We start from the raw sequence: 14,027 nt of genomic DNA on the forward strand, positions 1-14,027 counted from the left end.
ATAGATAGGCCTATAAAGTGAATAATAACACCAGTGATGAACCTACTTCTCCGAACAATCAACCATACAAGACCAAAAGGGCAGGATTTGCCCAAAAAACAAAGTTCACAAGACAGCAAGGGACAGAAAAAGGAGGATAAATGGAAACGGAGAACCCAGGAAGGAAAGAAGACTGCTGCTACACTGTGGGATTACAACCAATGTCATGAAACAAAATGTGTTATCAATTGTTGAACAGAAATCTAATTTGCTCTGTAAACTTTTACCCAAACTACAATAATAATAATAATAAAGAGATGCTTCAGTGCTCAAGACACATGTCATCTAATAGATAAATAGTGTCTTCAGCAAGAAAAACAGGACAAGCAGTTCAGCATAAGACGTTCACTGGGGATGAGGAAGAGATTAATAGAGAGAGGATTAAGAATATGCATTAAAGTGAAACATTGCTACATGACTGCTATTCACAAATGAGAAAGGGACTTTAGGATATCTCTATAAAACCTAGGAATTCACTGAGCAAACAATGACCATTTCTTATAAGACTAATTAAGTTCATTATGGTTGTATCTGATTGTGCTACTGCCTGTCACTGATCCATGCCAGACAAAAGTTAACAGGGTGGTGTTATAATGATTCATGCTAAAGGAGTAATTGGCTATAAGAAAGCATTTCTAGATAAGAACACAATGAACATCATCAGATACCTGTGCACTTGCCCTATTAACAATGAATGCTAGGCAAGGAAGAAAAGCCAAGGGCAGGGTTTCCAGTTCGAGAAAGCAGATGGGAAAGAATCGGCAAATGTGCCTTTAATTTCCCTGTACTTCCAGAGAGCTCATTAAATTTCAAGGAAATCGAGCACTTAAAAACTTAAAACAATGACAAAAACAGGAGGGATACCTTGGGAGGAAAAGATATTTAATCAGATTTGGAACATGAAAGCAAATGGGAAAAGACCCTTAGTCACTCCTGGCCCTTTTTATTTGCTTTCAGTTTTCCTTTAATCTGTTGAAATATCTCATCTGCTGATACTCAGAGTTCATTAAGTGCTTGGCTACTAACTGAGAGGTTGGTGATTTAAACCTACCCAGAGGCACCTCAGAGAAAGATCTAGCAATCTGCTTCTAAAAGGCCCAGCCATGAAAATTCTATGGAGCACAGTTCTACTTGGCAACACATGGGGTTGCTATAGGTTGGAAATGACTCCATGGCAACTGATTTTGGTATTTTTATTATATTCCAAGAAATCAAGTGCTGAGTAGAATAAATGAAAAATGACCCACTGCTAGGCATATCATTATGAAGTTTTAAGACACAGCAGATCAATAAAAGACCCTAAAAGCTTTCAGATAGAAAAAGTATTAAAATAAAATAAAACAGGTTGCCAGTAAAAGAGTAAGAATCAGACTGGCATACAGGAAATATTGCTGTTTGAAGTCAATGGAACAGTGTGCCCAAAATTCTGTGAAATTGAACATCAACTTCAAATTCTAAATCCATTCAAACTACCAAATGTGAAGCTAAATTAAAGAAGATATTCAGATAGACAAGTACTCAACATAGTATAGCCACAGTGAGAAACTATGGTGGTTCCTGAAAACTCTAAAAATAGAACTAACATAAAACCCACTGCGTTCGAGTTGATTCCAACTTATAGCAACCCCCATTGGGTTTCAAAGGCTATAAATCTTTATGGAAATAGACTGCCCCATCTTGTTCCTGTGGAGCAGCTGGTGGGTTTAAACCACTGATCTTCTGGTTAGCAGCCAAGTGCCTTACCAACTACACCACCAGAGCTCCTTAGAACTACCATTTGACCTAGCAGTTCCACTCCTAGGTGTAAACCCAAGGGACTTAAAAGCAGAGACTCAAAAAGAGACTTGTATACCAATGTTCACTGTAGCACTGTTCATAGTAGCCAAAATGTGGAAAGACCCTAAATTCCCTTCAACAGAAGAATGGATCAACAAAATGTGGTACATACATGCAACAGAATACAATTTAAGCCTGTATGAGAAATGAAGTCTTGGTACATGCAACAGTATGGATGGAGCTTGAAATAAGTGAAATAAACCAATCACAAAAGGACAAATGTTATCTAACCTCATATATATGTGTGTGTGTATATATATATATATATGTATATATATATGTGTGTGTATATATATGTGTATATATATATGTGTGTGTGTGTGTGTGTATATATATATATATATATATATATATATATAAAATAGGCAAATGTATAGAGACCACAATTTATTAGTGATTGACTGGGGCAGGAGGGAGAGGGGAAAGGGGTTTAACAATGATGAAAGAATCATATTGATTAAGGGTAGGGTTGCACAGCAATTGCTGTCAATAAAATTGTATAACTATAAAAAGTTAATTGGCAAAAGTTGTGTGATAAACAGATTTATAACAGTGACAACAACAAAAAAAATTGTAACTCTTGAGTTTGCTTATGTACAACCAAAGACTTCATGAGATTTGATTCCTTGGTTTGGAGGTTTAGGGTCATGGTTTCATGGGATATCCCAGTTAATTGGCCTAATAACGTTCTTAGCACTTCTATTCTACCTAGTTTTTTGGGTGGTGCCTGGGATCTTAAAAGTTTACAAGAGAGCATCCAAGGCATAACAATTGGTCTCTATTCACCTGGAACAACAGAGGAAGAAGGAGAGTCAGAAATAGGAGGAAGAGATGGAATGTGTTGCCAATTGCCTCCTTTGCCAAGAGACCAGAAGAACCAGATGGTGTCCAGCTACCATTACTGAGCATTTTGATCAAAGAGACCATAGAAGAATCCTGATCAAAAGAGGGAAAATTTAGAACAAAATTTCAAAATCTCAAGGAATCTAGATTTTCTGGAGCCATTGAGGTAAATGGACACCTGAAACTATTGTCCTGACATAATCTTTAAACCTTAAACCAAAAGTATACTCTGAAGTCTTCTTAAAACCAAACAGTAGTGTAACTAGTAAAAGAAGTCTGCCTTAAGCACAATGCTCTTTTAAGAACTGTCTGTATGGGATCAAATTAACAACAGCAACTCAAAAGATTAAATAGGAACCTTAAGGGGCAGTGAATTTATGCTGAGGTAGGAACAACTTAGGAAAGAAGAGTGAGAATGGTTGCACAACTCAAAGAATGTAATCAACATCACTAAATTGTACATGTAGAAACTGTTGAAAAATAAATGTATCTCTTATGTCTCTTTCCTTGAAGGAAACCCTAAAAGTGTATGCCAGAAAGATGAAGAGTAAACAAGGGAAGGAAACTCAAATCCAGGTGACAAGTGAGAAGCTTCCAGGATGGTAGCTCTGCAGAGGACTTCAGAGCAAGCAATAAGACACAGCTCCTCTAGAGAAAAGGTGAGTTTAGTTTTTAATTTGAGTCCACAGAGGTAGATTAGAACATAATAAAGATACTAAATGCAAGGAATAAATGTAAATAGAAACTACCGAGAAAGAGAAATGTCTTATAGAGGCAGCATATCATAGTAATGGAGGAGCAAGTTTTCTGGAGTCAGAATGCCTGTGTTTAAACATTAATTCTGCCACTTACCAACTGTGTGCCCTTAAGCATGTTACGCAACCTCTCTTTGCTCAACTTCTCATCTATCAAATGGAGATAGTAATAGGACCAACTTATAGGGTTGTTTGTTGTTGTTATGTGCCATCGGGTCGAACCCAACTCATAGCAAACCCTCCTTGGGTTTCCGAGGCAGTATCACTATGGAAGTAGATTGTCCAACCTTCCTTCCTAGGTTAGGAGGAATTAAATCAATTAATATGTATAAAGCTCTTGGAAAATAACCTGTCTCATGGTAACTGCTAGATACATAGAAAGAAACAAAAACCACACACCAGTTGTGGTTGAGTCTATTTCAATAAGAGTTTGCTGAATGAAAAAGAAAGATTAAGAACTGCATAAAATTGTAGTCCAAAGAGAAGACAGATTCCAATTAAAACAAATTAATACCCTGAAGGAGAACATAGCAATGATTGTGAGTATGGTGCAGGACTGGGCAGTGTTCTTTTTTGTTGTACATAGTGTCACTATGAGTGGGGAGTGACTCAATGGCACCTAACCACAACAAAAACAATAGGATGAAAAGAATGTGATGGTTTCCAAATGATAGACTAAATGTAGGGTAAAGCTGAGTGAGAAGCATGTATTTCTCCTTCTGACAAGGAAAAAAAAAAAAAGCAAACTTAAATTATAGGAACCGCCCTTCCCACCGCCTTACCCCCCACCCCCAAGAGAAACCCACATACAAGAAACTCAGTCTGGCTATGGAACAAACTAAAACATGGTAGGATTATACATAAATGGTAGAGTATAAGACACTGCATATGGTGCTGCGTAAGAATCAGCTACATCTTCATCTATTAGAGTGTAAGCCAACAGGGGCAATGTCAAAAGGAGATAAATAAATAGAAATCAAGCATTTTTTTTAACTTGGAAATAATCACTAGAAAAACTAAAAACACATATTTAAAAATGAGTACTCAAGGTAAGAGGGACTAGGGATGAAAAGCAAGAGACTGTTGCTTTCATTGTGAGCCAGTAACTCCTACTCGATTACAGAAACTATACACATGATAGTGTATGGTTTGTGTAATTAAGTAGGAGCCCTGATGGAGCATTGGTTAAGCTCTGGGCTGCTGACCAAAAGGTTAGCAGTTTGAACCTACCAGCCACTCCATGAGAGAAAGATGTGGCAGTCTGCTTCTGTAAAGGTTTATGGCCTTGGAAATCTTACAGGGCAGTTTGACTCTGTCTTATAGGGTTGTATGAGATGGAATTGACTTGATGGCAGTGGGTTTGGTTGGTTTATTATATATATGATTATGTAGATTAAACTTTTGAAAAATAAATTTTAATCTACGCAAAGTTTCACTTTCTTTCTCCACAAAACCAAGTTTTAAATCCATTTTTTTTTCAAACCTAAAGACAACAAGAAATTTAAAGAAAAAGCAAAATATAGTTCAGAGTAACCAAGCCAGGATAACCTAGAATTCTAAGAAGTGTGCTCTCATGAGAAATGTTGCAAAGTACACGTTGGCCAAGAATGAGACATTTGCTGCTCATTAGGGAGACAGCAGGAAAGATGTGCTAAACTTAGTGTAACAAATTGTACCAGAAGGTACCATTGCCTGATCAAAACAGGTTAAGCTTTTTGTGAACATCTTACTGCAACTGTCCCTCCAGAATTCAAGGGCTTTTGCTGTCGTGTGTGTATGTGTGGGCATGTGTGCACAGACGGAGTTGGGAGGTATATTGGTGAGTGTGTATCTTTAAGGTTTCTGCATTCCAAGCTGGATTCTTCAAACTGAGAGTTGGACCTCCTCAGAAAACCTTTCCTCAAACATTCCTCAGTTCCAAGAATGAGTCACTTGCTTCTCTGTATTGATCAGCTCACATGTAACTCTGTTGTGGCGCATTTCATGAAGCTTTGTCACTGTGTACCCTTCTTTCTCCTCTACTGACTGGCCAGCCCTTAAAAGAAAAGAACAACCACAATACACTCATCACTTAATGCCTGGCACACTTGCACAGTAATTAGCAAAGAGGGAGTCTTACTTCCTGCTCTGATATACTTCCCATTCAGTTTCTTGTCATTAAACATTTTTGGAATTTATGAATCTACTTTATAGAGATAACAGAGCATAAAAATTATCAAATATTATGATAGAGGCAGAAGGTTTTATTAAAAATCTGCCCATATGCTCTCAGCTCACCTCTTTACACCATATATACTCCTTGGGTGACTGCACTCTGGAGATGTCAATAGCACCATTATACTGTTGATCTGCATTTCAGTATTTCCAGTCCAGACCTTTTCCCTCAGCTCCAGATCATATATCTAACTACTTACTGGACACCTCCATTTGGATGTTCCACGAACACTTCAAACTGGTTCATCTGGGCCCATCTCTATAGTCCACTGTCTAACATGCCTGCAGACTTGAACACAACACTGTCTGTTTAAGGCCCTTCAGTACTCACCCCACCCCCCTTTATCTTTCCTGTAGGAAGTAAGTCCAAGGCCTTAGAAAAGCAGACGAGGCTTCTTGGCCATCATGTTTCACACCTCCACCTCCCCTTCCATGTCCACTCTCACTGCTCCTCTCTTCCAGTCACAGGCTCCACTTCTCCAAATACGCCGTGCTATTTCCCGCCTCTATACTGACTAGCAGTTATGCCTCTTCAAAACTCCACATAACACTTACCCTCTCTTGGAAGCAAATTTCTGAAATTGCTTCTAAATCCCCCACTCGACCCAATTTGAGATATAAACTCCTCATCTATTCAATTACAACACTTGTGGTGAACAGCAAACTCTGTATGCTTATGATCAAATTAATCTATAATTTATAGAAGTTAGGTAACTTGCTCAATGTCACATTGTAAGTGGTAGAGCTGTGACTAGGGCTTCTGATTCCGAATCCAATTCTCTTACTAGATACGGCAAAAATTTTCTGTAACCTCTCCCCTGAAACAGGAACTTCCTGCTTCCAATCACCTATCCACTGCTTCCTGTCTTGCTATTAGATGAGCTCCATGAAGTACCTAGGAGAGGGCTGGCAGTAGAGGCTCAAGTGATTGCCTTTCCTTTCCTGCCTCTTTTAGATTGCGCTATACCATGAAGTTTGGGCTGCAAACCTGGTGGCCATGGGCTCCAGCCCTAGGGTCTGAAGAAGGCGGACTTGGCTGTGGGAAGCAGCCTCAGCCCACCTCCATGACAGCCAGGCCTGCACTCTACCCACAGTAGGAGGGGACTCACTTACCGGGACTTCCTGCTCCTTCTCCTCCAGAGGATGGTTCCTTTCCCTCCAAGCTCAACTGCCACTAACTGTCTGCTGGTCAAGATTCCTAGCCTCTGATTGGTCCATATCCCTGCCAATCCCCTCAGAAATAGAACTCAGAAAATCCCAGGATCAGGCTTCCTTAACAAGCATTCTTCAGTCATTTAACCTGAGGCCTCTGGATTAATCTCAAGTAAGAATCCTCACTCTGGCTGGCACTGTGCTAGACTCTCATATGTCCTCTGCAAATTTCAAGTCCACACAGTTGCAGAGTCCCTCTCTGGACTATAAGCTCTGAGGACGGAGACTAAATTTTATTTTTGTTATAAATCCCCAAGATTTAAGACAAGGTCACAATAGGGACAAATAAGAGTTCAGGTTTTATCATTTCTTTCCTGAACCATTCCAACAGTAATTGCTGAGCATCCCTACCCCTCAACGTATGGCCTCAAGCCTATTCTCCATATTAGAAGAAAGGATCTCAAGTTGTATGTTGCTAAAACTTACAGATCAGAGCCAGGGCAATGTGAATGGACTATGAGAAAAGAACCAGAGATGTAGATTGAAATTGCCTCCCAGAGAGCTTTAGCAAATTACCTCTTCCAAACAATAGAAAACAGAGACCAGCTCTGTGATAAGAGTCTAGAATCTGAAATAAACATGAGGGGTAGGGGATGGTGCTGGCCCTCAAGCTGCTAAATATGGGGGTGTCTGTTGTTTTTGTTATGTGCCGTGGAGTTGGATCCGACTCATAGCGACCCCTCCTTGGGTTTCCCCCTCCTTGGGTTTCCGAGGATGGCTGGTGGGTTTGAACCGCCAGCCTTCTGGTTAGCGGTCAAGTGCCTTAGGCACTACACTACCAGAGCTCCCTGGGGTGTCTAGAGAGATCCAAAAAGACAGCATCTGGACAGCAAAGCATGAAATACTATCAAAGAGCCAGTCTGAAGGGACAGGGCCACAGCTTGGAAACCAGGTACAAGGCAATGAGATCTGAGGCAGCAGGACAAAGGAACAAATTGTTGCAAGAGGAAGAGGCAGAATCTAGAGCTATGCCTTGAAGGGTTGAGGTATAGCTGCAATGACTTTTATTAGATATGTGTGACTGCCCTCTTGGTAATGATAGTCCACCAAGGACAAATGGCATGTGATTAATATGGACCTTATCACAAGGTCCAGTGTTTTTTTTTTTTAATCAGGGAGATGGCACCATCAGATCTCTGCCAGGGGAGGGAAAGATTGCAGGGAGAAGAGATGAGACACTAGCCAAAAAATTCTTAGCTACATTGGAAGCTTATCAAACATCCAGAGAGTCCTATAGGCAAACTCTGAAAGCACTGGTGGGTTCTGGTTTGGAGAATACACATACCCATGACAATAACCCACAGTTTGTCAAGGAATATTTTCTCTAATTATGAAACATTAAAGCATAATTTGGACATTTATAGCAACTTCACTCACATTAATGTTTGAAGACCATACATTTCTAATCCATCCAGGGTCTCTCATTATTGGAATCTGAAAAACAAAAACAACAAACATTACAAATCTAGTAACAAGAAGCATGTGGTAAATTTTCTTTGAGTACATTAAAGAATAAATTTTCAGTTGTATAGGGCATATTAGGGAGCTCTGGTAGGGTAGTGCCTAAGGCATTTAACTGCTAACCAGAAGGCTGGTGGTTCAAACCCACCAGCCACTCCTCAGAAGGAAGATGGGGCAATCTACTTCCATTGTGCTACTGCCTTGGAAACCCAAGGAGGGGTCGCTATGGGTCGGGTCCGACTCAATGTCACATAACAACAACAACAACAGGGCATGTTAGCGAAAACTACAAAGAATAGGAAAAACCTTTTAGCATCTAGTGGATTCAGACTCATGGCAACCCCATGTGAGTCGGAGGAGAACTGGGCTTGGCAGTGTGTTACCTTATGGAAGTAGATTGCCAGGCTTTTCTTCTGTGGCACTATTGGCTGGATTCAAACTACCAACCTATCAGATATCAGCCAAGTGTAAAACATTCGTACCATCCAGGGACCTATAGGACACATTAAGTTGTAAATCTCTCTCCCTGACTCTTTCAGACTTTCTCCATCTTGTCAGCCTTCACAAAGCATATGTAACCAATTGGTGAAGATGCAAGAGATATAGTAGCTTGGAAAAATGATAGAATTTGGAGTCAGAAGACATGCATTTAAGTGCTGCCTCTAGTGTTTCTTAACTAGGTGATGGCCTGGGACTTGTCTTCCTATCTGTAAAATGAAAGTGACAATTCACCTCTGCCCTACTGGCCTGAGCATCATCTGAGTCAATTCAGGTAAAAGTGGAAAGCTTATACACATAGTAGTTATTAATACCATTGGATTGATGTTAGTCTACTAGTCAGACCTGTGTAGTCTGCTTTTCCTACAAGTGCTCAGTTAGAGCATCCGCAAAGTGCTGACAGGATGCGGGTATTAGCCGCAAACTTTCTAAGAGTTATGTTCCTAGGCAACCTTAAATTATACTGAAACTTTGTGTGCTTTGAGTTTAACTGTTGTTGTTGTTGTTATGTACTGTCAAGTCGGCCCCGACTCATAGCAACCCTTCCTTGGATTGCCGAGGCAGTATCACTACGGAAGTAGATTGCCCAACCTTCCTTCCAAGGAGTGGCTGGTGGGTTTGAACTGCCAGCCTTCTGGTTAGCAGTGAAGTGTGAGTTTAACTAAGGAAGCCCAAACAAACAACCCTTGAAATTCCTCACTCTCACTTCTCTTATCCTGTCCTGTCCTCTCCTTGTCCCACCACCCCACCTGTTGCCCAGCCCATATATGTTGACTGACTGATGTTTAATGGTGAGATTTTACATCATTATCCATTGAGTATCTCCTAGGTACCAGGTACTAGACTAGGTACTGGAAACAGAGATAAATGAGATGTGAATATCATTCTTGAGTCACAAGACAAATAAGGATGGCAAGAAGCAGATAGGAAGACATGTAGGAAAAAAATTGTTGTGGCTACAGCTACTGTATGTCCAGGGTCCCATGGGAGCATACAGGAGGGAGAAAACCATCTTCCTGGTTAGGAAAACAGGGAAGATTCCATTCCGTCCCTAGAAGGCAATGTCTGAGCTACTTCTGAAGGATGAGTGGGACTTTCAAAGAGAAGAAGGAAGAGGAACAAAAATCATTCTAAGCAGAAAAGAGAGCACATTCAAATAAATAAATACAATGCATCTATGTTTGGGGTCCACAAAGGGTTCCCCATGACTGGAAACAGGTGTAGCATGTGGGAGGGCATGATGGGGCAGTGGAAGGGGACAAGTGGCATGGGGCTGGGCCATTAGAGAAAGACCTGCATGTCAAGGGTCTTGTATGTACACTAAGGGGTTTCAGCTTTGTACTTGAGGCCAGTCATTTCCTTTTTTTTTTTTTAAGAAAGCCCTCTTTGAACAAAATGAGCCAATTACACAAATAGACAAAAGGGGAATTACTGTAGTTAAATCAGGAAAGGGAACCTGGAGTTCTCCATCTGGGCAACAGAAACACTGAGGCTTTACAGAACACAGTTAGAAAACTGTTGGTGGAGACAACAAGGAGCCATAGAAGAGTAGGAAGATGGTCAGATCTGTGTTTTAAAAAGATCACTCACACATCTGAGTGGAAGGTGTGTTGGTGGCAAAGAAGCCAATGAAGGCAGTTTGAAACAGAGTATGACTAAGTGTAAACTAAGGTGATGACAATGGGGGCAAAAAAGAAGGGATAGCTCTGAGTGCTTTCTGATGAATCAGAGGGACTTGATGAGTGGGATAGGTTACTTGTGTAAAGAAGAGGGTGGCTTTGAGAATGACTGATGTTTCTGGTTTAGATCAATAAGTAGATGATGGGATCATGGACTAAATGAGGAAAACAGGAGCGATAAATTGGGAAAGGAAGATTCTAGTATACTAGAATCACATCTGAAATAAAATGGACAGATTTTTTTTTTTTTTTCTTTTTCTGTGAGGCAGTACCCAGGAAGGAAGACAGATGTGAGCTGAGGAAATCTACCCAAGTCTTGATCCTTGCTGAGAAAGCACAGAAAGGCAATGTGTTCTTCCCTTACAAATTGCTTTATTATTACAATTAAGTCCTGGTTTCAACCAAACAATGCACTTGAAACAGTTCTTGGAATCAAATTATTACTGCCACTGCTATTCCTGTGGAATATTGCAGCATGCTGCAAAAAAATCATGCAACTTGGATAAAGATGTTCTGGCCCATCCAACTCAAATTCTTCAGAGAGCATAAACACAGTCACACGCACACCAGAATTCTCTGTGTACAATAGTTGGATTGATTTCATCCTCACGAGGTAGGCTAGGAAGGCTGCCAGAGGTTTAAAATCACACTGCTTGGATTTGGTCCTGACTGAAAATGAAGTTTCAAATCTAATACCAAATCTGTATTTTACTGCTATCTCTGACACCCCAGAGTTTGGTTTTATTTCAAAGATTAAATATCAACTGAAAGCACCAAAAATATTGTACCAATATATTTCAACAATAATATTTCTCACAGCTAAGAAGAAAATTATCTCATTCTATGCCACAACCATTTGTCTGTTGTCATACAAGATCTAACACACAGCCACTGTGGAAAATTGTGTGTCTGTTCCTCAATATGTTAAAACATAGAATTACTAAATGACCCAACATTTTCAGTTCCAGATATATACCCCCCCACAAAAAAAAAATTGAAAACAGGTGTTCAAACAAAAGCTTGTACACAAATTTTTCACAGCAGCATTATTCATGATAGCCAAAAGGTACAGATAAAATGTGGTATATCCATACAATAGAATATTATTCAACCATAAAAAGGAATAAAGTACTGATCCATGCAATAACATGGACAAAGTTTGAAAACATTATTTTAAGTGATAAAATCCAGATACAATATTGTATGATTCCATTACTATGAAATACCCACAATACGCAAATCCATAGAGACAGAAAGATTAGTGGTTGTCAGGGGCTAGTGAGAAGAGAAAATGGAATGGAAACTGGTCTGATTTTTGTTTGTTTACCATTCACTCTATACCTGTGCTTTACAGTTGCTTTCTTACAGAAACTCAGTAAAGAAGGTGCTAGTGATCTCCATTTCAGAGGCAGGTAAACTTAGGGCCAGAAAAATCCAGGGACTGACCCAAAATTGTGAACTTTTTTTTTTTTAATTCTTTTCTATTGTTATAATTAACATATAGTAAAATTCACCCTTCTTAGGGTACAGTTTTGCAAGTATTAGCAGACAAATACGGTTGTATAGCTACCACCCACTCAAGATGGAGAACCATTCATCATCCTAAAAAGTTTCCTTGTGCCCAGTGCAATTATACCCTACCTCTGCCTCAGGCCCAGCAACCACTTATCTATTTTCTGCAGCTACAGTTTTGCTTTTCCAGAAATGATCCAGAATGTGAGCTTTTGAGTCTCACTTTTTTATTATTATTAAAAAAGGTTTTGTTTTTTTTGTTTTTTTTTTTTAATTGAAGTAGCACTTCTTTTTTAATTGTGACTTGGGTGAAAGTTTACAGAACAAATTGGTTTTCCATTCAACAATCCATACACATTCTGTTTTGTGACATTCACTACAATCTCCACATTGTAACAGCATTCTTTCCACTTCCTCCCTGTGCCCACCTCTTCTCTTCATTCTTTACTCCCATCACCTCCCACCTTCCTTGCTCTCTATCCCTGGGCAAATGCTGTCCTCTTGATTTCATATGCTTGATTGTTGTAATGAGTGCATACCCTGCCTGATATTACTGTTCACTTTATAGGTCTATCGATCGGCTGGCAGTTGAGTCCTGGAGGTGAGGGGCTAAGTTCAGTTCCTAACTTAAAGAGTGTCTAAAGATCATTGTCCTGGGGGTTCCACCAGTCTTCAAGAGACCAGTAAGTCTGGTCTGTTTCATGATTTTGAGGGTTTTTTCCACATTTCCAGCATTCTATCTGGAATCTCTTATTGTGATCCCTTTCAGAGTGACCAGCAGTAGTAGCCAGGCACTGTCTAGTTCTTCAGGTCTGAGGGTCACAGAGGCTGGAGTTCACATGCTCCATTAGTCCTTTGGACTAATTGTTCCCTGAGTCTTTGATTTTCTTCATTCTTCTTTGTAGAGTGTCACTTTCATCACTTAGCATAATGCATTGAAAATGAACCATGCTCATAAGTTTTAATTGCTAACTAATAGTCCATTGAATGGATGGGATGAATGGTTCTCAGATTTTGGCAATTATGAAAAAAGTTGGTATAAACATTTGTCTACTAGTTTTTGTGATGAACTGACTATAAATAGAGCTAAAACTTAGGATCCTAGGCACCAGTCTGGAGCTCTGTGTAGTCGTGGGCAAACCTCTTAAGATTTCTAAGCCTCACTTTCTCCTCTGTAAAAGGAGTATAATAATAATAGCTTTGTCACAGGGCTACTGTGAGGATTAGATTAAATATTTTATGTCAAATGCTCAACATATACAACTGTTATCATCATCATCATGTTATTGTTGTTGTTGGGTGCCATCAAGTCATCTCTAATTCATAGTGACCCTATGCACAGCAGAATAAAACGCCGCCCCATCCCGCACCAGCTCCATGATCCCTGCTATACTTAAGGCCAATTACCACAGCCACTGTGTCAATCCATCTCATTGAGGACCTTCCCCTCTTTTGTCGACCCTCCACCTTAACAAACATGACAACTTTCTCCAGGGAATGGTCCCTTCTGATAACTTGACCAAGTAGATGAGATGAAGTCTGGCCATTCTCTTCTAAGGAACATTCCGGCTGCACTTTCTCCAGGACAGATTCATTAGTTCTTTAAGCAGTACATGGTACTTTTAGCATTCTTTGCCAGCACCACAACTCAAAAGCATCAATTCTTCTTTGGTCTTCCTTATTCATTGTCTAGCTCTCACATGCATATGAGGCGATTGAAAATATCATGGCTTGTGTCAGGTGCACCTTAGTCCTCAAGGAAACATCTTTCCTCTTCAGCACTTGAAAGAGGTCCTTTGCAGCCAATTTGCCCAGTGCTATACGTCATCTTGGAATGCAAAAGCTGGAAACAAAGAAGAATCACCGGTAGTTGGAAAATTTGGCCTTGGTAACAGGAATAATGCTGGAACTCGTATGGTAGAATTTTGCAAGACCAACGACTTGTTCATTGCAAACACCTTTTTTCAACAACACAAAC

General features: G+C 39.9%; 1 protein-coding gene across 1 annotated transcript in view; it reads right to left on the reverse strand.

Annotated features, from left to right (window-relative positions):
* The window catches only part of LPIN1 (lipin 1), a 189,876-nt gene extending 181,549 nt beyond the window's left edge, over positions 1-8,327 (reverse strand). The window contains exon 1 of the mRNA XM_042783670.1: positions 8,277-8,327. Within this exon, the coding sequence (XP_042639604.1) occupies positions 8,277-8,324 (48 nt within the window). The 5' untranslated portion in view covers positions 8,325-8,327. The remainder of the gene's footprint in view (positions 1-8,276) is intronic.
* Between the last annotated feature and the right edge of the window lie 5,700 nt (positions 8,328-14,027).

Source organism: Orycteropus afer, unplaced genomic scaffold (assembly GCF_000298275.1).
Source record: "Orycteropus afer afer isolate SDZICR_OR568_19922 unplaced genomic scaffold, OryAfe1.0 scaffold00025, whole genome shotgun sequence".
In the NCBI taxonomy this organism is placed as follows: domain Eukaryota; kingdom Metazoa; phylum Chordata; class Mammalia; order Tubulidentata; family Orycteropodidae; genus Orycteropus; species Orycteropus afer.